The 26,600-nt window shown below is 45.6% G+C and overlaps 2 protein-coding genes and 2 long non-coding RNA genes across 7 annotated transcripts in view; 2 read left to right on the forward strand and 2 right to left on the reverse strand.

The window, feature by feature from the left end:
* RBBP4 (RB binding protein 4, chromatin remodeling factor) overlaps positions 1-9,134 on the forward strand; it is a 23,629-nt gene extending 14,495 nt beyond the window's left edge. For both annotated transcript variants that reach the window (XM_082685746.1, XM_082685747.1), the window contains exons 7-12: positions 84-210; positions 338-415; positions 3,214-3,290; positions 3,642-3,699; positions 3,791-3,901; positions 8,128-9,134. In XM_082685746.1, coding sequence (XP_082541872.1) covers positions 84-210; positions 338-415; positions 3,214-3,290; positions 3,642-3,699; positions 3,791-3,901; positions 8,128-8,193 — 517 coding nt within the window. In that variant the 3' untranslated portion in view covers positions 8,194-9,134. The remainder of the gene's footprint in view (positions 1-83; positions 211-337; positions 416-3,213; positions 3,291-3,641; positions 3,700-3,790; positions 3,902-8,127) is intronic.
* SYNC (syncoilin, intermediate filament protein) lies at positions 7,730-26,600 on the reverse strand. 3 transcript variants are annotated; one of them, XM_082685719.1, is made up of 5 exons: positions 26,283-26,600; positions 19,183-20,335; positions 11,733-11,857; positions 11,481-11,557; positions 8,969-10,346 (listed from the first exon to the last, which is right to left on the reverse strand). In XM_082685719.1, exons 1-5 carry the CDS (start codon positions 26,333-26,335, stop codon positions 10,336-10,338), a joined length of 1,419 nt encoding a protein of 472 aa, XP_082541845.1. In that variant the 5' UTR covers positions 26,336-26,600; the 3' UTR covers positions 8,969-10,335. The 3 variants fall into 3 exon arrangements, with proteins under 3 accessions (XP_082541846.1, XP_082541845.1, XP_082541844.1); XM_082685720.1 differs by lacking the exon at positions 11,481-11,557 and having other exon boundaries at positions 7,730-10,346; XM_082685718.1 differs by lacking the exon at positions 8,969-10,346 and having other exon boundaries at positions 10,652-11,857.
* Positions 14,292-16,597, reverse strand: LOC309841995. Its single transcript, XR_014299438.1, has 2 exons — positions 16,292-16,597; positions 14,292-16,227 (listed from the first exon to the last, which is right to left on the reverse strand). It is a non-coding gene; the product is annotated as an uncharacterized lncRNA (long non-coding RNA).
* Positions 23,411-24,765, forward strand: LOC309841994. The gene is made up of 2 exons (XR_014299437.1): positions 23,411-23,697; positions 24,106-24,765. It is a non-coding gene; the product is annotated as an uncharacterized lncRNA (long non-coding RNA).

Here is a 26,600-nt window from a genome sequence, read left to right on the forward strand (position 1 = left end):
CATGTTTGAGTTTTTTCCTTGTTGTCTAAGTTTTATGTTACCCATTTTAAGCTTTTTTTCCTGTTTTTTCTTTTATATTAAAGCTGGGATACTCGTTCAAACAATACTTCCAAACCAAGCCACTCAGTTGATGCTCACACTGCTGAAGTGAACTGCCTATCTTTCAATCCTTACAGTGAGTTCATTCTGGCCACAGGATCAGCCGACAAGGTCAGTTTGGTTCATTTTAAGAGAAAAAAATTTCTTTTGCTTCCTTTGAGTAAACGAGATCTTTCAGTTGTGAGTTTTCTTTTCATAAAAAATTACTGATTGCTCTTGCTTTCTTTTTTGTATATAGACTGTTGCCTTGTGGGATCTGAGAAATCTGAAACTTAAGTTGCATTCCTTTGAATCACATAAGGATGAAATATTCCAGGTAAGAGAAACGAATGCTACATTTGTTTATTCTAAGGAAAACCTGGATATGTGAGTAGGCTGTGTTAAGTAGGCACACTTGTACTTTATCCCATTATTACCAGTAATAGAAATCTCTGCATCTATGCTCATCTCTGTAGGAAATGTGATTGTTAATTCTGTACTTCCTCAAACTGGTCTTTGGTGACTTACACTCTTGAGGTATTAAGAAAATCAGTGCTCAATAATTCATGTTCCTGACATTGAATCTTCCCTTATTTCCAGAACTTGCCATGTCTGTTGATTTTGCTGTTGAAGCCTAAAGTACTAGCTCCATGTTTTCTGCCTCATCAGTTTAAGCTCCTTTCTTAACATGCAAAAAGCTCTCTGACTCAATTCAAGAAATGTGGCACTATGTTCACCACTTATTGCCAACACACTGTGAGAAATAGGTTATATATAGTCTTTGCTATTAAAGAGCTTACAGTTTTATAGCAAGGGAAGGCCCATTTAGATTCACCGTAACAGAAGGTTGTTAAGCATTAGAACTTAAGGGTGGGGCACTGGGTGCTTTAGTCAGTTATGGGTCTGCCTTTGATTCGGGTCATGATTCTGGGGTCCTGGGGTTTAACCCCACATTGTTCTCCTTACTCGGTGAGAAGTCTGCTGTTCCCTCTGCGTCTCCCCACAGCTTGTGCTCACTCTTTTCTCAAGTAAATAAATAAAATCTTTAAAATGGGGAGAGCGGGTGTCTGGGTGGCCCAGTGGATTAAGTGGCTACCTTCAGCTCAGGTCATGATCCTAGGGTCCTGTTGCCAAGTCCCACATCGGACTCTCTACTCAGCAGGGAGCCTGCTTCTCCCTCTGCCTGCTGCTCCCCCTGCTTGTGCATTCTATACTCTCTTTCTCTCTCAAATAAGTAAATAAATCTTTTAAAAAGTGTGGTCTAAGTTAATTTTGGTGTGTGAAAGTGGCCTCTGATTTAGGCTCTAGGTGAGCCATACTCCTCTGTACCTTGTCTCACTTAACCTTATTTTCTACTCTTGGCTTGCTCCAGTGAACATTTCTGTCTTTATCCTCTTTGTCCTTGCTTGTAGTGGTGTTCCTGCCTGGAGAGTATCTAAATTCTTCCCTAAGTATTGGTCACTAATGCCCTTTTATCTGTACCACGAAGCTAGGACTTTCTTATCAGACAGTGTAACAGTATGTGATTGTTGTATGTGTGGTAGCTAACTTTAATAAAATCATTATCGTAAGGAGTCAGTTTTTTATCAGTTTGGTGGTTTTGTTTTGTTTTGTTTTGTTTTGTTTTAGTTTTTAATCAGTTTTATATGTAATATTGTATTCATAATAAGTACTTCAGAGAATAGATACTGTATATATGTGTTCCGTACTTTAGTTTTAAGGTCAGAGTTGGATCACATTTGGCCAGAAGCCAGAATTAGTAAGAGTAGATTAAGATCAGAGCTTCAAAAATATAAAATGAAGGGCACCTGCCTGATTCAGTCAGTAGAACTTGTGACTCTTGATCTCAGAGTCATGAGTCCCAGCCCCCAGTTGGGGTGGAGTTTATTTAAAAGTTAAAAAATCTTGATATGAAATATTTTACTTAAAATTAAAAATCTTGGGCACCTGGGTGGCTCAGTTGGTAAGTGTCTGCCTTCCGCTCAGGTCATGATCTCAGGGTCCTGGGATTGAGCCCTGCATCAGACTCCTTGCTCAGCAGGAAGCCTGCTTCTCCCTCTCCTACTCCCATGGTTATGTTCCCCCTCTTGCTGTCTGGCTTCTCTGTCAAAAAAATAAAATACTTTTAAAATTAAATTAAAGGGGTGCCTAGGTGGCTCAGTTGTTAGCCATCTGCCTTCAGCTCAGGTCATGATCCCAGAGTCCTGGGATCGGGCCCCAAGTAGGGCTCCCTGCTTGGCAGGAAGCATGCTTCTCCCTCTCCCACTCCCCCTGCTTAGGTTCCTCTCTTGCTGTATCTCTCTCTGTCAAATAAATTAAGTCTTTAAAAACATTTTTTTTTAATTTTTTTAAATTAAAATTTTTTACAACACACACACACAAATAGAAATAGAACAAAAGGTTTAGTGATAGGACCATCTTATCTACCTGTCAGGTTTTTTGTTGTTGTTGTTGTTGTTAAGATTTTATTTCCTTATCTGTCAGAGTGCAAGCATGGGGAGCAGCAGGCAGAGGGAGAAGCAGGTGCCTGCTAAGCAAGGAGCTGATAGGGGAATCACTCCCAGGACCCCAGGATCATGACCTGAGCCAAAGGCAGATGCTCAACCAGCTGAGCCACCCAGGCACCCTTTTTGGGTTTCTTTGTTTGTTTTTTTTGTTGTTTTTGTGTTTTATTTTTTAAAATAATCTCTACACCCAAACTGGGGCTTGAACTTTAAAACCCCTGAGATCAAAAGTTGCATGATCCACCAACAGAGCCAGCTAGGCACCCCCTCTATCTGTCAGTTTTAATTATAATGTCTAAAATACTTTGATTTCTTTTTTATGAAATTTTTAAATTGTTAAGTATAATTTAGGTATTTTCCCCTGAGTTTTCTTTCTTTCTTTTTTTTTTTTTTTTTTCTTCTTAAGATTTGATTTATTTATTTGAGAGACAGAGAGTAAGTGAATGAGAGAGAGAGCGTGAGCTGGGGCAAGAGGGAGAGGGAGAAGCAGGCCTGAGCAGGGACTCTATTCCAGAACCTTGGCATCAGGACCTGAGCCAAAGGCAGATGCTTAACTAACTAAGCCACCCAGACACCCCAACCCTCAGTTTTCTAAGTTACAGTTTTTCTCTTTCCTTCATTTTTACTGTAGGTTCAGTGGTCGCCTCACAATGAGACCATTTTGGCTTCCAGTGGTACTGATCGCAGACTGAATGTTTGGGATTTAAGGTAAGTCTTGTATTGGTTACTCTTGTGGAGATTTTTTTTTTTCTTTAATAATTTTTTTAAATGATTTTATTTATTTATTTGAGAGAGAGAGAGAGAGAGCAAGCATGAGAGGAGAGAGATCAGCAGGAGAAGCAGACTCCCTGCTGAGAAGGGAGTCCGATGTGGGACTCGATCCCAGGACTCCAGGATCATGACCCGAGCCGAAGGCAGTCACTTAACCAACTGAGCCACCCAGGCGCCCCTGGAGATATTTTCTTTATTTATACTTTTCTAAAGTAGTTACTTGGGACAAATCTGTTTTAATTTCTTGTTTTGTTTTGTTTTAACTTTTTTTAAATCTTTTTGTGCTAGTAAAATTGGAGAGGAACAATCCCCGGAAGATGCAGAAGATGGACCACCAGAATTGTTGGTATGTTCTGCACATTGAGTAATATTGAAATACTCTGTTACTTACTGCTCTCTATCTGCTTTTCATATCTTTGTTTTCCTCCCTCTTCCAGTTTATTCATGGTGGTCACACTGCCAAGATATCTGATTTCTCCTGGAATCCCAATGAACCTTGGGTGATTTGTTCTGTATCAGAAGACAATATCATGCAAGTGTGGCAAATGGTAAGTGTTACCATTTATTCGGGGGACATGAGGTCAGTGAAATGGAGTATCACTTCATATTTATAGACCATAAATGGCATCTCTGGTTAGTTTACTCCCAAGTATGACTTAAACACTTGTTGTTGCACGTTATCATTTTCACATGCCTGCTCATTACCTTTATCTGCTTATCCCACTGGTGTCTCAAACTCAAGGAGACCAGACTTCTCTCCCTTTCTCCTTATTCCCATTTTCTCCTATTTTCCTATTTTGTATATGGCTCCGGTGTCATCATCCCCCAGCTCAACCAACTTGAAGACTCGAGAGTTCTTCTTTTTTTTTTTTTTTAATTTATTTGACAGAGATCACAGGTAGACAGAGAGGAGGAAGCAGGCTCCCTGCTGAGCAGAGAGCCTGACGAGGGGCTCGATCCCAGGACCATGGGATCATGACCTGAGCAGAAGGCAGAGGCTCTAACCCACCCAGGCGCCCCTCAAGAGTTCTTGATTATCTGTTTACCTCTAGTTCTCGTTTACTTACCAGATTTTGCATTGTCTGTCTGCATTGTTTCTTGTATCTGTACTCATCTTATAGGTAAACACTTAGTGCCCAGCTTTCCGGTTTGTACTTCACAACCTGGCTCTTTCGTCAGGTTCTCATTACTACTTGCTAAACTATTGCAGTAGCCTCCTTGCTGGCCTCCTCCTTTCCCCACTACTAGCAGTTGAATCTTTGGGAATGGTCATTCCTTTGAAGTGACTTGTGGCTTTGAACATGCCTCGCACAGTTTCTACCACAATGGTACAGCATCAGATACTGCCATTTCTCTGTGAAATATTACTAGATTCCAAAAACTTCCCTGTTCTTTATACCCTAGATGGGAAGTGTTACCCTTTTTTGAATTTCCAAAGTGCTTGGAATTTAATAAAGATAACTGTAATGTATAACATAGAGCAATATAAGAAGCACTTGCCTTCTGGAGTTGGATGGTGGTTGATAGTTGCACACAGGGTGAATGGACTTAATGCCCTGTACACTTAAAAATGGCTAAGATGGCAATTTGATGTGTATTTTTGTACCACAATTTTTTTACTTTATTGCATAACTTGAATGATGGTAGCCTGAGTAATGAAAAGATTTGAAAAAAAGTTTTTGTTGTTTTAGCATAGATCTAGAGGCAGGAATAATCTCCAGAAGAAAGTTTTTGGCTTAATATGAGGAAAAGTATTTTAATAATCAGAATTTCTTTAGGATGCATGGGTGGCTGTTGATTGAGCTGCTGCCTTCGACTCAGCAGGAAGCCTACTGCTGCTTTTCCCTCTGCTGTTCCCTCTGCTTGTATGTGCGTGCATGCTCTCTCTGTCAAATTTTTTTAAATCTTTGAAACAACTTTCTTAAAGAATAGCACTATTAATCAAAGTTAAAGAAATAAAATGAAAAAGAAATGAGTTTTTGTGGCCTATGAGATTTACAAATTATATGGTATATCCAGACTTCTTTATAAGATAGTCATGACCTGAAGTAGGAAAAAAGCAGATTATAGAACAATGGCATGTTATAGTTCCTCATATTAAAATTATTGTAGCTAGGAGTGCCTGGATGGCTCAGTTGGTTAAGCAGCTGCCTTCAGCTCAGGTCATGATCCCAAGGTCCTGGGATCAAGCCCCATATTCGCCTCCCTGCTCTGTAGAGAGTCTGCTTCTCCCTCTGCCCCCTTTAACCCTGTTCATCCTCGCTTGCTCACACACACATGTGTTCTCCTCCCCACCCCATCCTCTCAAATAAATAAATAAAATCTTTTTAAACAAAAATAAAATTATTGGGGCGCCTGGGTGGCTCAGTGGGTTAAAGCCTCTGCCTTCGGCTCCGGGTCATGATCCAGGGTTCTGGGATTGAGCCCTGCATCGGGCTCTCTGCTCAGCGGGGAGCCTGCTTCCCCCTCTCTCTATGCCTGCTTCTCTGCCTACCTGTGATCTCTCTGTCAAATAAATAAATAAAATCTTTTTTTAAAAATTTAAAAAAAAAATAAAATTATTGTAGCTAGTCTTGAATTTAATTATATGTAATTGTTTAGAAGCTTGTTTGCAGAGCCCTAGGTGGCTCACTGGGTTGAGTGACTGCCTTCAGCTCAGGTCATGATTCTGGAGTCCTAGGATCAAGTCCCGCATCGGGCTCCCTGCTTGGCAGAGAGTCAGCTTCTCCCTCTGACCTTTCCCCACCTCGTGGTCTCTCTGATTCTTTCAAATAAATAATTTTTTTTTTTTTAAGGGCGTTTAAAAAAAGCAACAGCTTGTTTGCCATAATGTGGTTGGTATATTTAGGGAGTTTTTGGATATCTTCTTTATACCTTTCAATATTAAAATTTGTAATAGTAAATGTATATTACATGTGTAAACAGAAAATCTACCTCATCTTTTTCCTTGTAATATACCCACGTATAATTAATATAAAAAGTTAAGAGTTCTGACAGGAAGGTGAATTGTGCTGCCTTGAGTAGCCTGTCATTTAAAGATATTTTAGTAGTTGCCATGGGAATGTAGGAGATCGAACTACATCACCTTCAGGCCAGGGTGTTCTTGACTCAAGTTTTTTTAGAATGGTGGTAAAAGAAAAAAAAGAATTATAAAACAAGTAACTATTTGGTCTTTGTCCAAGTTCCTAAAACCCTTGGGGTTGTCTTGAGTGATAGAAGTCTCTGTTGCTGTTTATAAGGAGCCCCTTTTGGCCACACCTGAGTTTAGGCTAAGGAGGTAACTTAGGGCCCCTGAAAAGCCTCGGGATAGGGCTGGTCTCCTGAAAGACCAAACAGGTGATTGGAAAACTTTACAGTCCCTCCTACCCACAGGCAGAGGGGATTGAGTTGTGTAAAACTCTTGAAAAGGCTCTGTGTAACCTCTGGATTCGATGAGCTTCTGGACTGTTGGGTATATTGATGGCTAGCTACCCGGAGAAGACCTAGAAGCTTTGTATTCCCTTCTCACCTCGCCCTGTGCTTCACTGCCAGTTGGCTCTTCTGAGTTGTAAGGCATGTAGTAAACTGGTAATAGTAAGTAAAGCATGTTCAGGATTCCATGAGTCATTGCAGCGAATCATCAACCCTAAGGGGGTGAGGAATGGGGGTGGGTTGGCATATGGGAACACCTGAGTTGATAACCAAGTTGGGCAGAAGTGCATGGGTAGTCTGAGCACTCCGGGCTTGATGCTGGCTTCTAAAGCGAGGATCATAGTCTTGTGGGACTATCCCCTTAACCTATGGGGTCTAACACTACTTTCACGTGCAGTTAGTGTCAGGATTGGATTGAATTGAATTGTTGGACAGCCAATTGGGTGAAAAAGACACTACACATTTGTCATCAGAAAACATCACACAAATGTATACTTTTCCAGTCAGATCACAGGCTCTTTAAAGATAAGACTATCCCATCCTTTGCAGCACGTAGCCTAGTGATTTGTGGGTAGTAGATACTAAGTAGAACAGTAAACTCTCCGCAAATGAAAGTGTTTTCTCTATCTCAGATTATGCCTTTGGATGCAAGATTTTCATCGAGTAACAGAAGTAGAATTTATGCTAGAGCAGTTTTCTTTTAAAAATATTTATAAATTGATTTTAAAATCCATGGTTTGAGGGGGCGCTCTTAATGAAGACTTTCTAATTTTTTTTTAACCATAATCACAGAATTATACAACCATCATCACAGTAATTCATCCCTCAGAAAAACCCCCTACCCATTAAGCATCACTCCCCATTTTCCTCCAGTCCTCCCAGCATTAGGCAACCCCCAGACTACTTTATGGATTTGTCTGTTGCGGGCACTTAGTATAAATTAAATAATGCAATCTGTGACTAGCTTTTTTTTCATTGCCAGGTAACATTTTTATTTACTCATTGGTCATTTGATGGACATTTGTGTTGTTTTTACGTTCTGACTCTTGTCAGTAATATCCAGTAGAAGGACTCCTGAAGGTTGAGTATCAGGACAAACAGTTACCATACTTCAGTTTTGTGGGAATGTCCTAATCTAGTTGGCCTGTGGGCCAGCTGCCTGTTTTTATTGGAACACAGCCACCCATACCCATTCATTTTCAGATGGTCCCTGGCTGCTTTCATGCAGCAGCTGCAGAGTTGAATAGTTGCTACAGAGACTGTGGCTCACAGTCTCTCTCCCTGGCCACCTCTGCTTTTGAAACATTAACTTCAAGAAGTATCCTTCATGTTTACTAAATATCCTTTTCTTGTTTTTGGGCAGGCAGAGAACATTTACAATGATGAAGATCCTGAAGGAAGCGTGGATCCAGAAGGACAAGGGTCCTAGATATGTCTGCACTTCTTGTGATTTTAGACTCCCCTTTTTTCCCCCCTCTCAACCCTGAGATTGATTTAACACTGGTTTTGAGACACAGACTTTGTTTGGCTATCCCTCTATGATAGGTACCATCAACGATGTTACTAGCCCAAACAGAGGGTGTTTTCTAAATATTAACTGGGGGACTTGATTCAGTAAAGCCACAGACTTATATTTAAATTTTCTTCAGGAATTTTCTAGTAACAAAAGGTCTAACGTAGCCACAGAAAGGGGAATATTGGGTGTGGTTATTTTTCTTCTTAGGCTATATCCCCAAGTTTTACAGACTCCTTTTAAGCAAAGGCTAAAGTGAGGAAGGATAGAGCCAAGTGAGGTAGGTGTCTGAGCCATGAAGTATAAATACCACAAGATGTTGTTTTTATTCAGGAAATGGGGGAGATTCAAGTCATATAAATTCCTATTCTAAAGTTTTCACACCTGACTTTCCAGGATGCACATTTCCCTATGTAGACCAGTCTCCTCTCAGTTTCTTCAGTTAAGTCAAAACTATGTGTTCCTCTTTCCCCATATATTTTTGCTTGTTAGTGTATTTCTTGAGCTGTTTTCATATTTCTTTCCTTTCTGTGAAATGGTTTTTTTAAAAAACTTGGGACCACCAAGTTGTAAAGATGTATGTTTTTACCTGACAGTCATACCACAGGTAGACTGTCCAGTTGAGTTGAGAAGAGTGAATTGATAGCTTGTATTTGTTTTTAAAATTAAATTAATCCTGGATAAGTGTTGCTTTTATTTTTTTTTATTTTTTTTTTTTTTTTAGGAGTTAGTCCTTGACCACTAGTTTGGTACCATCTCTATTTTGGGTGACCTGTTTCACCAGCAGGCCTGTTACTCTCCATGACTAACTGTGTAAGTGCTTATAATGGAATAAATTGCTTTTCTACGTAACCCCATGCCGATGGGTGTTTTTTGTTTTTTTTTGTTTGTTTGTTTGTTTTGTTTTCGGTATATAACATTCATTAAACACCAGTCTGGCTTCTCTAACAGTTTTTCAGAGGACTGTTTTACTGTATATGGTCTTTGACTATCAAAAGTGGAATTAAATATAATAAACCCAGAGCGATAGAAGAGCTTCACTCCTTCCCAGGGAAAGTGCAAGACATAAAACACTGAGCCAGAGGTACACGGACTAGTCTTTGATAACAAAACATCTTTTTGAAGTCTGTCCCTAGAGAACTACATGGACTTCTAAGACTGTCAAAGGCAATGTGGCAGAGAGCATTTAAGGCAGACTTTAAATTTGGAAAAGATGTTTGATTGAACCTTTTCCCATAGAGAGGTTGAATCTCCCCAGTATGTTTTTCAGTGGGGCCTGTATTTAGAAGTTACAAATAATAGACTCTTGAAAGCCTTTATCACCAAGTGCCATAACCAGATAAAATGCCTGGCTCTTTGCCAGTCACTCAGTTTAAAGGAATACATCACTGACTGAAAATCATTTTCATGAGCACAGTCTTTGGGAAAATATCAGTACCCTTAAACCTTTCAGTTCAAATCTAGATTGGTTTCTTTTTTCCAAGTCAGTAGTTCTTTTAGAGTGTAGTGAAAATTATCTTGACACAGGAGTAAACTGTATGAGTCCACGCAGACTTAAACTTTGTAAAAGAATTCATTTTAAAGTCTAACACTCATGGCACAAAGGAATTCAAATTGTAAACCCATATCGTGAAAGTCGGCTGCCTTTTTGACCCTACCTCCAAAAAAAGATTTTTGGTTTGGGTCAACACAAGGCAAGATACATTCTTCACAACACTAAAGTGTGTCTGTCCATACGTCCATCCTTTACTCTGTGCACGTGAGAGTTGCTGCCAGAGGACAGAAGGCTCATTTTTCCATTCCTGCATGCACAGAGATTGGTACCAGCAGCCTATGAACTAGACTCCACCTAAGTCCTGACTGATGGCATTCTGCCTCCAGCCAGCCTTCAACTCTTTTTAAACAGGTCAGCCAGTATTTGTGACATTCCCAGGGTGAACTGCTTGCCAAGTCCTTGGCACTCCCTTCTCTGGAAAAAAGTATGTCCAAAGGGTACTTAGTTATCCTTTGCTAAAAAGTTTTTTGCTGTTTCTGGGTTACAGATTCGGCCATACGTTTCTAAACAGCCCCTGTAAAATTGAGAAAAGACAAAAAAATAAGTTCATACTTGGGTCAACTTGAAATAATACAGTGTAAAGTTCATGCCAATGAACTTCTGAAGTTTAGTTAGTGCTAAATTGGGGAGAGATTGCTAGAGTGTAATTTACATAGGATTAGGGATGCATTTCTCCTTGCCAAATGCCTATTTGGGTGCCTCTTATTTGCAGAACAGAATGAATGGTAACCTGTGTGGTGGTGATGAGAGGGGCTAGCTAGAGATTTTCTCTGCCCGGGTTAACCTTACAAGAGTATTAGAGTAACTGGGATTCTGTAGTTTCGTTTCGTTAAGAGGAGTTGTTGCCCTTTGCCTATTGTACTTTTAATCTGATCTGCACAAAGGTGTTTGACATATCATTTTCCTCAATTACAAGGTTCTCTAATCTCCCAAACAATAAGCATAATCAGTCATGCCCGGATAAAACACGGTAAAAGAAAAAATGCTAGTAAGTTAGGAAAAGTATTGGTTAATAATTGTTATTTGTGAGTTTGTATCCAAGACACAAGATTAACTGGGAAATTAAGAATAAGATTTATGGGCATCTGTCTAGTATACAACTTGACCCAGACCTTTTTTCCTTAGTTTCTTTATTCGAGAGAATATAGGACTTTATACAGAATATAAGAACATTAGTATATAAAGAAATTAATGGATAGGTATATTGCTTATTTCCTATATTAAGCAGTAATCCTGTCCCACAGTCTATAAACAACACCCACTTGAGCCTTTTTTATGACTTACAGATTAATTTAGCCTTTTGGCCTCCTTTGTCATAGTCTGAATTAGGTAGCATAACTCTCTGCTATTCTAAGGAAGCTATTTATGAATAGCAGATGGGGTAGGATAGGCCAAGGAAAGTAAGAATGCATAGAGCCCGGATGTGTCATCCTGTTACCGAATTCCTGGCAATAATTAGAGCATATTTTGAGTCCTGCTAGAAACCGAAACGTTCCAAGTGACCCCTGAACGCTTAAACCAGGCCATGTGGAGGTACGCATTATTCCTACCTGACTTGTCATTGGACACACTCTAAGTTTTCTTAAGGCATTAGTATTGTTAGAAGCAGCAACAGGGCAAACACCACTCTTGTACCCTCAAGGATCACCTTGGGACTGAGTCTCCGTTCCACCTGCCTGAGAAGTGGGAGCGTTAGCCTGTCCCAGGCTCTTGGGTAGCATAGCCCTTTAAAAAAAGAGATCCGTTTTCCATCTGTCATGGGTGAGCACAATTCGAATATTGTCCCAAGCTGTTGTTCTGCTTTTCCCTGCTCAGTGAAATTTCCCCTGAGCAACACCTGCCCTCCCCACCATCCCCTCTGCCAGCGTCGGTTAAAAGCGGGGCGCCGGTGAGAACTGACTTATAGGTAGAGAGCTCTCCGGCGAGGCTGATCCGCAGCTGCTCCAGCTCTTTGTTCTTCTGCTGCTGGAGTTGCAGGCCGCTCCTCAACTGCCTCTGTCGCTCTTCCATTTCCTCCAGCTGTTCCTGCAGCGGGAAGGACAAGAACGTCTCTAAGGAGCAGAACAGTACCACAACGGACACTGTCCGTTACAGTTGATAAAGCACTTTCTTACACATGGTTTAACCTTCACACCAGTGCTGAGGTTGAGAAACAAGTTCAAAGAGGCGTTTGGACAGAGCGATCCTGCTTTTGCCGATGGGGACCTGACAGGAGTCTCGTCTGTACCTGCAGATGACTGTTTAATAGAATCCTGCACTGGGTGGGTGGGTGCTCAGAGGATTTTTGTTTGTTTTGCAGTGTTACGTGTGGGGGAGGATTTTGGTCCTCTCATCGGTGTGCTGAGAGTTTTATGGACCTCTGGCTCTGTGCCGGTTTGTTTCTGTTAGGATAATCCGTTTTTATATCATCTGCGACTTAATTTAACTTAAACCAAGTCTTTGGGCCCCCGGCTGGCTCAGTCTGTGGAACATGTGACTCTTGATCTCAGGGTTCTAAGTTCGAGCCCCATGTTGGGCGTGGAGCTTACTTTAAAAAGACAAAAAGAAATCAATTCTTTGTAAGCAATTATTAACTAATTCCAGAAGAGTTCAGCTACTAGAAGTCCAGTTGTTCATAGGAAAACAGTAAATACAAGTTTCATATTTGAACCTCCTTGAACTCCAAGATCGTGCTACCTGGTATTTAACTGTAACATCCTATGCAAATAGGGGCTTTATTAGGATGTTGGCTGTCATAATTGTTAATTTCCTATATCCTGTACTCATTATACTAAAAGACTGAATTCATTCCAAAGTGCTAAGTTGGAAGATGAAGCAATGCCCTGGAGGCCCTCAGGAGCCTTAAGATAACTGTTTCCCATTCTGCCAAACCCAGACAGGATATGTTCTGTAAACTGTTTCTGCCTCGAATTAATGCCTGAGGAGTGAGGTAAGGAAGATGTCAGCAAGTCCGTCTCTGGCATAGTTGCTAGCTGGCGTGGATCCTTGTTCCACAGACTGAGGGAGACGGGAAGGGAAGGTTGAAGTCAGAATGTCTATTTTAAAGGGGTAATGACTTCACCTCAGATTTTGAAGAATAAGAAGATAGGAATCCAAAAAAAAAAAAAAAAAAGAAGAAGAAGAAGAAGATAGGAATCCAGTTTGGGTACATGCTGTTACTAGAAGGATCCAAATAATTGGTTCTCTGAGCCATCCTTGGTGGGCTTGTAGCACAGCAATCTGTGGCGTTTGATACTCGCTGAATCCCGACTTCCACCAACCTTACCAAAAGGCCTTTTTTTAGTGCCTTAGCCATACTCTGGCACCACACAGAGATGCAACCGTACCATCTAAGCTGTCTTCTGAAGGGAAGCATCTGCATACCTCTCTGCCCCAATTTCCCAAGCCTCCCAGAGATCACCAGCAAACCTGTATTTTGGCGAGGTGTTAAAGTACATGCTTGGGAAGGCAATCTGTACCATGAGTGATAAATTGACAGGAACAATGTCACAGAAGGAAGTAAATAGTGCCATAGTGACTGGCATTAAAGACATCCAGTCTCAATGCTGTATAGAGCCAACTAGATTCACTTTCCAAAAACTGCTTTATCATTTCAGTCTTTCAAAGGCTTTCCACCTCTTTAGTCTGCCATTCAGACCCCCTCTGGTTTGACCCTTACCTCTAACTGGAACAAATGTTACTCTTCCATACAAACTTTGCTGTAGCCTGCACTATGTGGTATGGAAGCCACTACGGCCTCATGTGGCTCTCGAGTACTAGAAATAGGGCCTGTCACCTAGACAGCATCTGCTGTGTTGTCACTATCTTTTTTATTCGTGTCTAACTCCCAGTCAGATTGTAGGTTTCTGTCTTAGCACCCTACCCACAATGCTTGATGTGAAATATGTAGACAGTAGACATTCCATAGTTCAGCATAAGTGACCTCCCAAATTCAGCTAAAAACCTCGACAACATTCTCAGCAAGTTCCTCGTTCCGCCTACTACACCAGTCACCAAATCCTACCCAAATATTTTACTTCATGTATCTTACATTATCTCTCCCTCATGAGTGGTCTTTCCAGGCTCTTTCAGTTCATCCCACTCACTCTGTTTTTAAGAGCATGTACATATGTGCCAGGCACCATTGCAAGGGCTTCACAAACATTACCTAGTTCATCCGCTGCACCAGCCCTGTGCCGTGTATTACTCCTAATCCCGGTGCACATGTGAGGGACTGCAGTCACAGGTTAATTTGTCCAGAGTTTCCCAGTTAGAAGTGCTGGAGCCAGGGGTGACTGGCTGGCTCAACGGGAAGAGTTGCTCAAGTGGCTCTTGATCTCAGGGTCATGAGTTCAAGCCCTATGTTGGGTATAGAGATTAGTGAAACAAAACTTAAAAAAGAAGTGGTAGAGCCAGGATTTGCCCCTGGCTTAGAGCTCATTCTCTACAGCTCACTTTGCTGCCATCCTATCTAATGGCTCTTTAGTGGTCCTCAAACTTCTCCATGAAACCCCAGGAGGAGGCCATATTGAAGTTCCCTTGCCACAGAAAGTGGCTCCTCGTTTTTACCTTTCCGTGTAAGATTCTGTTTGGGGAAAAGGGTCTGTGGCTTTGGAGAAAACCTTTTTTTTGAAAACCACTCACTGAGGGTGCCTGGGTGGCTCAGTGGGTTAAGCCGCTGCCTTCGGCTCAGGTCATGATCTCAGGGTCCTGGGATCAAGTCCCGCATCCGGGCTCTCTGCTCAGCAGGGAGCCTGCTTCCTCCTCTCTCTGCCTACTTGTGATCTCTCTCTGTCAAATAAATAAATAAAATCTTTGAAAACCACTGACTGAATACATAAAAAACCCTTTACAGTCTGGTCCCAGTCCACCTCTCCAGCCACATCTGTCTACTGCTTACATATGATTCAACTACACTGAGCTCACTTCCCTTAACAATGTCTTTTTGTCTTTCCACGCTTTTGTGTAAGTTGTTCCTCTGCCTGGAATGCCTTTCCCTTGTCTACCCAATGAATGTATTCAAGGCTCAGCTCAAACACCTTGTGAAGTTGAATGTGAACTTCAGCTAGATTGCACAAGGTCAGAGTCCTCCTTCCATCACTTCCTAGCCATACAACCCTGAACAAATGACTTAATTTCTCTGTCTCATCTCTTCTCATTTTTCTGGTGACCAATGATTAATTCATACCTAACAGACAGGTGAGGAGTAAATGAATTAATACATGTAAAGAAATAAAAATACATGCCAGCTATTGTTAAAAATGAAATTTCCCCTGTGCTTCCCCAGGCAGGGGTAATTATATCTACTTCACTGGTATAATGCCTTATTCCTACAACTATCACAGTGTTTATTAGATTGAAGAATATTAATTTCATTGATTCTAAGGCTTTCACATTTTAACATCTCAGGTCAGGGTGCATCTTAAAATCAATTGTCTTAGGGGCCTGGGTGGCCTAGTTGGTCAGTTAAGCATCTGCCTTCAGCTCAGGTCGTGATCTCAGGGTCCTGGGGTCAGGTCCCACCCACATGGGGCTCCCTACTCAGTGGAGAGCCTGCTTCTCTTCCCTTTGCCGCCCCCCCCCCAACGCTCTTCCTCCTGCGTGCGCTCTCTCTCTCTCTCTCTCAAATAAGTAAAATCTTAAGAAAATCAAGTGTCTTAGATTTTATAAAATGTATTCATTTTATCCAGTATCCTTCATGGACTATAAATACTGACTATAAACTATATATCCCCGCCCCCATTTCTCATCTCCTCTCTTCTGCCAGTACCTAGCTCACTGCCTGCCACATGGTAAGTAGGCACTAACAAAGTATTTGTTGAATGAACAGATAATGGCGATGAAAGAGGCAAAGTTTACAACCACAAGAGTGAAGGGTACCCTTGAAAAGTAGTCCAGTGCTGTAAGTGACCTTTGGCAGTCCGGGAAGCCATTTCAGAAAGAAGAATTTGCTCACTTAGACCTTGATTCCCACTTTATGATACAGCAGTAGGAGACATTTCATCAAGATTGTTTTTCATAAAATGATCTTTGGGAAGCTGCACTGACCATCAAATCTGAAACAAAGCCAGTTCAGAGATGAAAATCATGGCAGGAAGGTGGGGGAGGGTAGGAAACCATACAACCCTCATTTTGTGTCAGAAAACTTCCCCAGAGGGGGCACCTGGGTGGCTCAGTCGGTTGGGTCGGTTGCCTGATTCTTGGTTTTGGCTCAGAGTCGCGAGATCGAACCCCGAGTCTGGCTCTGCACTCAGCACAGAGTCTGTTTGTCCCTCTCTCTCTGCTCCTCCCCCTGCTCATACACTCTCTCTCAAATCTTTAAAAAACAAAAAAGCACCCCCAGAGGATTCCCTGTTGATGGCACCACTGTCCCAGCTGGCCTTGCTTGAGGTCTCAACACCCTGGTGACTTCTCACCTCAACCCTCTTCAGTCGGTGGCCACATTCAGTCGGTGGCCACAACACCCCGGTGACTTCTCACCTCAACCCTCTTCAGTCGGTGGCCTGCATTTGTTCTTGAATCCCTCCCCTTCCTCGTATTCCCACTACCATTTTTTCCTCTTACCTATCATAGCTTCCTCATTAGTCCCCTAGCTTCTAGGTCTCTGGCCCATTTTTGCACACTGCTACCAGTACTTTTTCTAAAAGCAGAGAGGCAGTCTTGTCACTCCCTTAAATCAAATACCTTTACTGATACAGCCATCTGCACATTCCCTAGTCTGGATTTCAGACTACCCAACCTGCCTTTCCAGTTCAAATCACCTTTCAGGTTTTTGGGGTGTTTTTTTTTTTTTTTAAGATTTTATTTATTTATGGGACGCCTGGGTGGCTCAGTTGGTTGGACGACTGCCTTCGGCTCAGGTCATGATCCTAGAGTCCCAGGATCGAGTCCCGCATCGGACTCCCAGCTCCATGGGGAGTCTGCTTCTCTCTCTGACCTTCTCCTCGTTCATGCTCTCTCTCACTGTCTCTCTCTCAAGTAAATAAATAAAATCTTAAAAAAAAAAAAAAGATTTTATTTATTTATTAGAGAGAGGGGGAGACACACACACACACATATATACGTACACGAGTGGGGGGAGGGGCAGAGGGAGAAGCAGACTCCCCGCTGAGCAAGGAGCCTGACATGGAGCTCAATCCCAGGACCCCAGGATCATGACCTGAGCCACTCTGGCACCCCAGCTTTCAGTTTTTCAACTCTCACATGGAGCCAAGTCTCTACATATTTTGCATATCTTGTGTTAAATATATCAAAATTACTTTCACCTATTTCTTACTGTTTCAATGTGGCTACTAGAAAGTTTAAAATTCTGTATGTGGCTTGCGTACTTCTTTTGGACAGCACTGGTCTAGATCTTGCCTAAACTTCAATACCCAACTCAAATAACACCTGTTATTCTATGAAGTGTTCCGTGACTTAACCGATGACTAAAATAATTTCATTATTCTATAGCACTCTTATCTTCACCTCTCTTAAATCCCACATGCTACTTTCTCCCCCGGGTTACAAATATTAATGTCTGTGTGAGTACAAACTGTTAAGGATAGTATTTATTGGGGCGCCTAGGTGGCTCAGTGGGTTAAAGCCTCTACTATTGGCTCGGGTCATGATCCCAGGGTCCCTCCACTCGGCAGGGAGCCTGCTTCCTCCTCTCTCTCTGCCTGCCTCTCTGCCTGCTTGTGATCTTTGTCTTTCAAATAAGTAAATAAAACCTTAAAAAAAAAAAGGATAGTATTTATTTAAAAATAAATAAAACTCATTCACTAGATTGTGAACCAATTAAAAAAGCAGTGGGGGGGGGGTTACTGAGGGAGTACACAATATATTCACTATTAGGACCAAAAACCCCTTTGCTGTCGTAATACAAGCTACAGAAAGCTTGACAAAATCTTGAATGAAGTGAATGCAGCCATTTTCAACAGAGGATTTGTTCCTTGTAGGATGTATGAGAATCTCCGGAAGGGCATAAGCTTTTTAAGTTTATCCGAAGGAATGTGTGTTTCAAAAGAGGAAAATACTGCTCTGAGGGGCTTTCCCAGTGGTCAGTGATGCTTACGTCAGCATTAAACTGATGTGTCCTCTGAGCTGGAGTGGCAGAAATAAGTAAACCATACTCCCTTATGAAAGCTCACAGTCTGTGGGAGAGACAAACAAAATTGTGTTTTCAACTTAGTGTTTATATCCCTCTCTGTCTATAAAGAGATTGGGGGCGCCTGGGTGGCTCAGTAGGTTAGGTGTCTGCCTTCAACTCAGGTCATGATCCCAAAGTGCCGGGATGGAGTCCCATATCCGGTCAGTAGGGAGCCTACTTCTCCCTCTGCCTGCAACAACCCCTGCTTGTGTGTGCTCTCTCTCAGTCTGACAAGCAAATAAGTAAAATCTTAAAAACAAACAAACAAAAAGAACTGATTCAGACTTAATCAGAAGTAACTCAAATGCAAGTGAAATGGTGACAACGCACAAAAAAAAAAAATGAGGAATAGAGCTTTATAGATTTCATCCCAGTTGTGTGTGTTTTTAATAAATCTCTATACTGAGGCGCCTGGGTGGCTCAGTGGGTTAAAGCCTCTGCCTTTGGCACCAGTCATGATCCCCAGGGTCCTGGGATCCTGGGATCCCACATTGGGCTCTCTGCTCTGTGGGGAGCCTGCTTCCTCCTCTCTCTCTGCCTACTTGTGATGTCTGTCTGCAAATAAATAAATAAAATCTTTAAAAAAAAAAAAAAAAGAAAGAAAGAAAAAGGAAAAAGAAATCTCTATACCCAGTGTAGGGCTCGAACTCACAACCTTGAGATGGAGAGTTGTGTGCCCTACCAAACAGAGCCCGCCAAGTGTCCCTCATCCCAGTTTTACAACTGGGAAGCTTCAGGCAGAGGTGGGACAGGTAGGACCCGAGGGGGAGTACAGAGGGAAGGAGAGAAGGAACATCCCGACTAGCCTCCACCCCTCCCGCTCTCTCTACCCAAGCGTGATTCTGTAAGGTGGAACGTGCACTGGGTCAGACAGACAGGGTCAGACAGACATCAGGGTCAGACAGACAGACCAGCGCACTGAGCCTGTCTCATCTTTGAAAGCACCAATACTTGACTCGGAAAATTAACGAGAGGACTGAGTGTTGGGGTGCTGCGCGCACTAGGGGCGCAGACAGCTTCCGGTGCCTAGCCCGGGCCTGCCTGAGCGCAGTGAGGAGTGGATGGAGCAGGGAAAGGAGTGGCTGCCGGGGCGGGGAGGGGGGGTGGGGGGCGTACATCCCTTGCTGGAGAGGAGCCTTTGGAGTGCCTACAAGGCCACTGATTGGGTCAATGGTTCCTGCCCCGGGCTAACTAACGGGCTGCACTTCTGGGGCGCCCGGGGGCGGGGGGGGGTGCCTACCCGGTACTGCTGCACCTCCTCGTCCCGCTTCTGCCTCACGAGCGTGATCTGGTCCTCCAGGTTCCTGTTCTGCAGCTGCAGCTGCCGGGCCTCTGCCTGCAGGGGTCTCAGGGCCTCCTTCATCTCCTGGATCTCTGCCTGGGTCTTCTGGAGGGCTTTGGCTGCCGCCTCCTTCCTCTCCAGGAGGCGCAGCAGCTGAGGCTCGTACTCCTCCTCCAGGCCCTGGCGGCTCTCAGCCATGAGGTTCTCAAACTGGGCAGAGAGCCGCCGGCTCTCCTGCAGAAAGTGCCCGTCGCTCTGGCTTGGTGGTGCTTCGAGCTGTTGCCGTAACTGCTCCTTCTGCTTCTGGTAGGCCTCGCGGAGCCCAGCCAGTTCCTCGGAGAGCTGGGCCGCCCGGGCGGTCAGCGCCTCCCGCAGCTCGTTGAACTGGGCCACGTCCTGCCGGCGGCACTCCAGCTGGTACTGGTAGGCCACACACTCCTTGGTCACCTTGAAGAGCCTCTGCTTGACCAGCCGGATCTCCTCCCTCAGCCCGTCCCTCTCCAGCTCGGCTTGGGCGTGCCGCTTGTAGGCCACCTGGATGTCCTCATGGACCCGCTGCACCTCCTGCAGGGCCGGTTCCCGGAGCAACACCAGCTCGTGGATGAGCTGGTCCCGCTCCTCCTCCAGCTGGGCCACGGCTTGCACGCACTGCTGGAAACGCTGCTCCAGCAGTTCCAGGTCCTCTATGCTCAGGCTCTCGGTGCTGGCACTCAGCCCGGTGCTGAGGCCCTCCTCAGGGCTGGGTTTCTCCTCGCACGTGACCGTCTCTCCCCCATCACCGGTCTGCTCTGGGCTTGCGCTCTTTTCCGGCTGCGCCGGCTCTTCCACACAGGGGATCTCCTCTGTCTTCACAGGCTCGTCCACGTGCAGGGCCTCACCTGGCTGCCTGGTCTCCTCGATGTACAGGGTCTCCTCAGGCTGCTCCGTCTCTTCCACACACAGTATCTCGTCTAGCTCATCAAGGTCACCTGTGTCCCCCAGGTAGAGAATGTCCTCTAAGTTCAAGGTCCCCTTCAAAGACAGAGTCACTTCTGGGTCCAGAGTCCTGGGCTCATGGGGGGATTCCAAGCTCTCCTCTTCAAGAGGAGAAGTGGCTTCTGCTCTTGTCTCCCTGCAAGAGAAATGACTTAAAGTGAGAGGACAGCCACCATCCCAAGATGGTTGGCAACAGCAACCATTAGGGTTATATCCATATCCGGTTCCCACATCTCAGAGAGCACTTGTCTGCTCCCTCCCATCAGTCTGTCCCCCTCCACGCATAGCTCAGGTCCCCCAGCAACACCCCCGTGATGTCAGTGTTTAGACCTTCAAGGCCAAGAAACTCACACCTGAGCCACCACTATTTGTTCCACTGTCATAAGAAAATTCTAGCGCTGAAGTAAAATCTTCTCTGCGATTTTTTTTTTAATTTATTTTAGGGGCACCTGGCTGCTTTAGTCGGTTAAGCATCTGCCTTCAGCTCAGGTCATGATTCCAGGGTCCTGGGATTAAGCCCCCCGTCAGGCTCCCTGCTCCCTCTGCCTGCTGCTCCCTCCTTGTGCTCTCTGTCAAATAAATGGTCTTTAGGAAAAAAAAAAAAAAAAAAAAAAAAGATTTATTTGTTTTAGAGAGATAGTGAGGATGGTGGGAGGAACAAAAGGAGGAGAGAGAAACTCAAGCAGACTCCATGCAGAGCCCAGAGCCCAACCTGGGCTCCATCTCACAACCCTGAGGTCACACCCTAAGCAGAAACCAAGAGTCAGATATTTAACCTACAGCGCCACCCAGGCAATCCTTGTCTGCAATTTTTACCTAGGCTTGATTCCTCTTTCTAGGATCAGACAAACCTACCTCCTTTCCCATGTAAGTTCTTTAGACACCTAAAGAAAACGAACATCTTTTGATTATTCCATGCATGCCAAAATGTCCAGTGCCCTCCTCATTTGGGTCACTTCCTTTTGACTAGGCTCCAAATTGTCGCTGTTCCTTGGGGATGGGTATTGGAAACAGCACCCGGGTGTGCTCTGAGCAGTGAATCTCTGGACACTATACACCTATTGCTAAAGGCCAGTATAGAACAGCTCTATCATATCATTGGCAAATACTGAGTTTGACTAAAAGCCTTAAGAAGTTTTCTCACACACACACACACACACACACACACACGCACGCACACACAAGACTTCCACACCAAGTGCTTTTAAATCACTCTCTTGTTCCTGTAAAACTTCATTCATCTTCTTGGGGCATCGAGGTGGCTCAGTCGGTTAGGCATCTAAGTCTTTTTTTTTTTTTTTAAGATTTTATTTATTTATTTGACAAAGATCACAAGCAGGCAGAGAGGCAGGCAGAGAGAAAGGGGGGGCAGGCCCCCTGCTGAGCAGAGAGCCCGATGTGGGGCTCGATCCAAGGACCCCGAGATCATGCCCTGAGCTGAAGGCAGAGGCTTAACCCACTGAGCCATCCAGGCACCCCTAGGCATCTGAGTCTTGATTTTGGCTCAGGTCATGATCTCAGGGTTGTGGGATTGAGCCCCACCCACGTCGGGCTCTTCTCTGGGCATGGAGCCTGCTTGAGATTGTCTCTCTCTCTCCCTCTGCCTCTTCAAACCTCCCCTCCCCCCCACCCCCCTCCCTCCGCACTCCAAAACAAAACAGAACAAAATGAAACAAGATCTCATCTTGTTAGGATTGGCCCCTCTGGTCTGTCAAAAGACTCTTTTTTTTTTTTTTTTTTTAAGATTTTATTTATTTTTTTTGACAGACACAGCGAGAGAGGAAACACAAGCAGGGAGAGTGGGAGAGGGAGAAGCAGTCTCCCTGCCAAGCAGGGAGCCCCATGTGGGCTCGATCCCAGGACCCTGGGATCATGACCATGACCTAGGGTCGAAGGTAGACGCCCAACAACTGAGCCACCCAGGCATTCCCATCAAAGACTCTGAATTCAGATTCTGTGATTCTGGCTGAGAAGCTCCTTAACCCAGCTGTCGGCTCCCTGCTAGCTTAACCAGTGCTTCTTAAGGAATAGCCTCCTGTTTCTTTGACCTTCAGATGGCTCTGGTCCTTCCTGTTTCAACTGCATTTTACCTACCTTGGATCTCTAAGCAATTTTTTGAAAATATAAAATACCGTGGAAATAACAACAATAAATGACACTTATAAAGGTCTTACATGTTCCAGGCTGTGTTCTGAATGGTTTATGTTTCTCAACTCAGTTAATCCTCATAACATTTGTATGAGGTAATTGTATTTATTTTCCCCATTTTACAGATCGGGAAAATGAAGTTAAAAGAGATTAAGTAGTTTGCTTAAGGGAACTCAGATACCCCATGGGCACCAGTTAGAAGACAGACTAAATTTGAGTATCGTTTTCAAGAAAGCTACCTTAGCTATAATGTATAAATGAAAAGCCCCTGTATCAAATAATTTCTCTGTCTTGGGGTGCCTGGGTGGTTCAGTGGGTTAAAGCCCCTGCCTTCGGCTCAAGTCATGATCCCAGGGTCCTGGGATCGAGCTCTGCATCGGGCTCTCTGTTCAGCAGGGAGCCTGCTTCCTCCCTTGTCTCTCTCTCTCTGCCTACTTGTGATCTGTCTGTCAAAAAAATAAATAAAATATTTTTTAAAATAATAATAATAATTTCTCTGTCTTGAAAAAGCCTACTTGTAGGGTGTCTAAGTGTCTCAGTCAGTTAAGCATCTGTCTTTGGCTCAGGTCACAATCCTGAGATCCTGGGATCGAGTCCCAAATTGGGCTCCTTGCTCAACAGGGAGCCTGCTTCTCCCTCTGCCTACTGCTCCCCCTACTTGTGCGTGCTCTCTCTTTCTGACAAATAAATACTAAAATCTTTAAAGATTACTTAAAAATAAAATCTTAAAATAAAAGACAAGCCTACTTATGTCCAGGTTTTAAGCTCTATATCTTAGCTCCAAGTTCCCACTACAGATTATTTTTATTCTAAGATTTGATCTATTTATTTTGAGAGAGAGAAAGAGAGAGCATGGGCAAGTAGGGAGAGGAACAGAGGCAGAGGGAGAGAGAGAGTCTCAAGCAGAATCCACGCTGAGCACAGAGACCAACGCGGGGCTCGATCTCACAACCATGAGATCATGACCTGAGCTGAAATCAAGAGTCAGATGCTTAACTGACTACACCACCCAGGCATCCCCAGATTTCTTCTAAATCGTTGTGTATTCTGTCCTCCTCTCTAGCACCCCAGGAATCCCTGTCTTCGCATTCTGTGTCTCAACGGTGGTCCTTGGGAAACCACCAGTGTGGCTTCACCAGGCCCCCGACGTCACTGGCCTCCCAGAACCCAGCACCTGCACTGAAACCTAAAGCTTGGAGCAGCCCCAAGCGTCACCTGGTTTGTCCCCATTCCTCAGGGTGTTGTTTAGATCTCTTCACCTGGTGTCACCTGGTATCTCAAGCTATCCAGCTCCCCGGGCTCGCTACCCCCATATTCTCCGGCGCAGAGAAGCGCAGCCTCATACAGCAGGTGGGTGAGGCAAAGAATCCTTAAGCAGCTCCTTCCCTCCCTCACAGAGCCAACTCGCTGAGAACTAACTGATCTCAGAAAGTCTCCAGTCTCCGTCCCCTCCTCATCCCCTTGCCAGGGCCCTACTCCAAGTCATCCCCTCGCACACCGGCACTCCCATGCCCACCTTCCAACGGGCTTTCTTCCTTCTCACGCCAATCCATTCTCTACAGTGCCACAGCTTGCTCGAACATAGCCTTGCCGCCCCACTTCACGCACACACAGCCCACGGCCCAGCATCGATTCAAAGCCCTTAACGATGTGGCCCCAACATACCTTCGCAGCCTCAGCTCACTCTACTCCCCACCACCCACCCCGTGCTTGACAATCCAGAATATGCACTAACACTTTCACACCTCCTACTCCTAGCCCACTGTGTCTAACTGATCCTGCTGAGAAAATACAGCGCGTTGTACATCATCTGATTAGCAAACAGTCCTGTGCTACCTAGAAAGGTAGCGCTCCTAGGTGCCCGGAATGCTGCACCTGCTCAGCCAGCCAGCCCCTCTTCGATCCTCAGAAGAGCCCCCACTTTCCTAGCAGACGGCCCCCGCACGCTCTTGCTGAGTGATCTCCCCTGGAATGCTGGAACGGCGCTCAAGGCAGGATTCCAAGTCATTCACACAAATAGTCATGTATGTGATGCTCATCTTTTACCCCATTTTGTACATGAGGAAACCGAAGCCCCAAGCAAAGAACTCACTCAAAGTTCCACCACTTGTAAGTGAGTGGCAGAGCCTGGAAAAGATGGCATCCGGCTCCAAGGCTGGCCGGAGCTCCCGCTGACCCCTCTGTTCCCAGAACAGGCACAAGTTCTAAAACAGGTGCAACAGGGGCGCCTGGGTGGCTCAGTCCTTAAGCATCTGCTTTGGCTCAGGTCATGATCCCAGGGCCCTGGGACTGAGCCACGCATCTGGCTCCCTGCTCAGCAGGAAGCCTACTTCTCCTTCTCCCACTTGTCCTGCTTGTGTTCCCTCTCTCGCTGTGTCTCTATCTGTCAAATAAATAAATAAAATATTTAAAACAAAACAGGTGCAACAGCTACATGTAGTAGGTCTAATGGAGTTTACCGATCAAAATAGACTTATTTACCTGCTCGTATGTGTCTACTCGTCCTTGGAGCCCTGCTCAAACCGCATCTCTCCTGCGAAGTATTTCGCAGACAAGCCATTATCCCGTTCTCAAGGCCCTCTGTGTGCAGCTCATCTTTGCACCTAATGCTCTAGGTTACAGCAGTGAGTGTGGCGTGTCCCCTGAGAGTCCATTTCCTAAGGACAAGTACAGTTCTCATTCCCTGTGGACCCCAAGGTGAGGCTCTGTAGAGGGAAGGCAGGCAGAAGCCCACTGAGATCCAAAGAGGAAACTTGCCCAAGGTCAAGTGGCCTGGCCAGACGTGGAACCCCATCCCCCTGACTCCCAGGCAGCACTGTTACCCCATGAACTATGGTTGCCTCCCTCACCTCCCCCACCCCAGCGTCTGGCCGCTGCTAGACGCTGCTCTCACTCAGCTAGCTGCCACTCTCTAAGGAGCTGGGGAAAAGGAGAGTATGGGCAGAGGCTCAAGGCCTGAGGAGCCCACTCAGCTGGGACCCTTGACCTCAGGCTTCCTTGGACACCAAGCAGCCTGCCCCTGCCAGCCGCTGCGGGTCCTAGAGAACTCCAAAGGCTCCCAGCTCTGCATCAGTGCCATGGCCAGGAGTGTCTGTGGCACAGTGCGGGCAGGAGTTGGCGTGTGTCTGCCTGTGCGTGCACCTGAATGTGTACACGGCAATACAGGTGATTGTATGGGTAAAACCACACTCCGCTGAGTGCTGTGTGGGACACTGAAGGAGGGGACTGCGTGCGTATTTATTTGGACCTCCACCTTCTCAGGGCTATAGTCGGACCTGGGGCAGAAATCCTCCATATTGGCCCCAAATTCCTGAGCCACAGGCCCTTTCCCCCTTAGCAATGGTTAGAGGACAGTGTGGATGACTGGGGGAGGGCCTCCCCTCCAGGGCCCCCAGGCCCCTGCCAGGACCCCCCTACTGCTCCGGGAGGGGCGACCCTCCCCACCCCCACCTCACCCCCATCCCAGGCCTCAAACAGGAGAGAGGGAGGCACCAGAACAGACTCCTAACTCCCAGCTGGCAGCCTCCCAGCCTTGCACCAAGTCCCTTCCACACAGCGAATTCAGCAAACGGAGGCCTCCATCTCCAGTTGCATTTGGGGTGAGGTCTCAAGGAAAGGCGGGAGCGAGCGTCCTCGGCCAGTCTGGCCCAGTGGCATTTGATGGTTGATGACCACCAGTCCGAAAGGGATTCTTCTCACCCAGCCCCGGGAGGAGGAGTGGGCACTATAAAAAGCCACGGACAAACAGGGGTGCCGGGACCTCGGGCCTCCCCGGTCTCCCCTCGGCCGGTGGCTACGCCCGATGCCAGGGCCACACCCCGGCTGGCCCACCACCCCCAGCCAGGACAGAAGGCTCTCGCTGGGGGGTGAGGGTGGGGGGCTCATCCAGCGCCCCCTCCCCACGGGACGGCGACGCGGGCCCTGCACTGTCCTACCTCGCGGCCTGGGCTGCGCCGTCCCCGCCGTGCCGGGGCTCCGGGCTTGCCATGGCTGCGCGACCCCGGGCTGGGCGGCCGCGTTATTAATAGCCCGCCCCGCGGGCCGCTTGCTCCGCGCCCGCGCCCGCCGCACTGGCAGCTGCCGCCGACACCGGATCCCGCCCGCCCCGGGCCGGGCGCGCCCACTTGGCCCCAGCTCCCCGCCCGCAGGAGGAGCTAGCAGGCCGTGCGGCCTGGGGCGGGGGCAGGGGTGGGGGGTGGCCGATCTGCGTCTCCCAAATCTGCCGGCCCCGAGATCTTCCCGAACCTTCTTTC

This window comes from Mustela nivalis, assembly GCF_964662115.1.
Source record: "Mustela nivalis genome assembly, chromosome: 10".
Taxonomy (NCBI): domain Eukaryota; kingdom Metazoa; phylum Chordata; class Mammalia; order Carnivora; family Mustelidae; genus Mustela; species Mustela nivalis.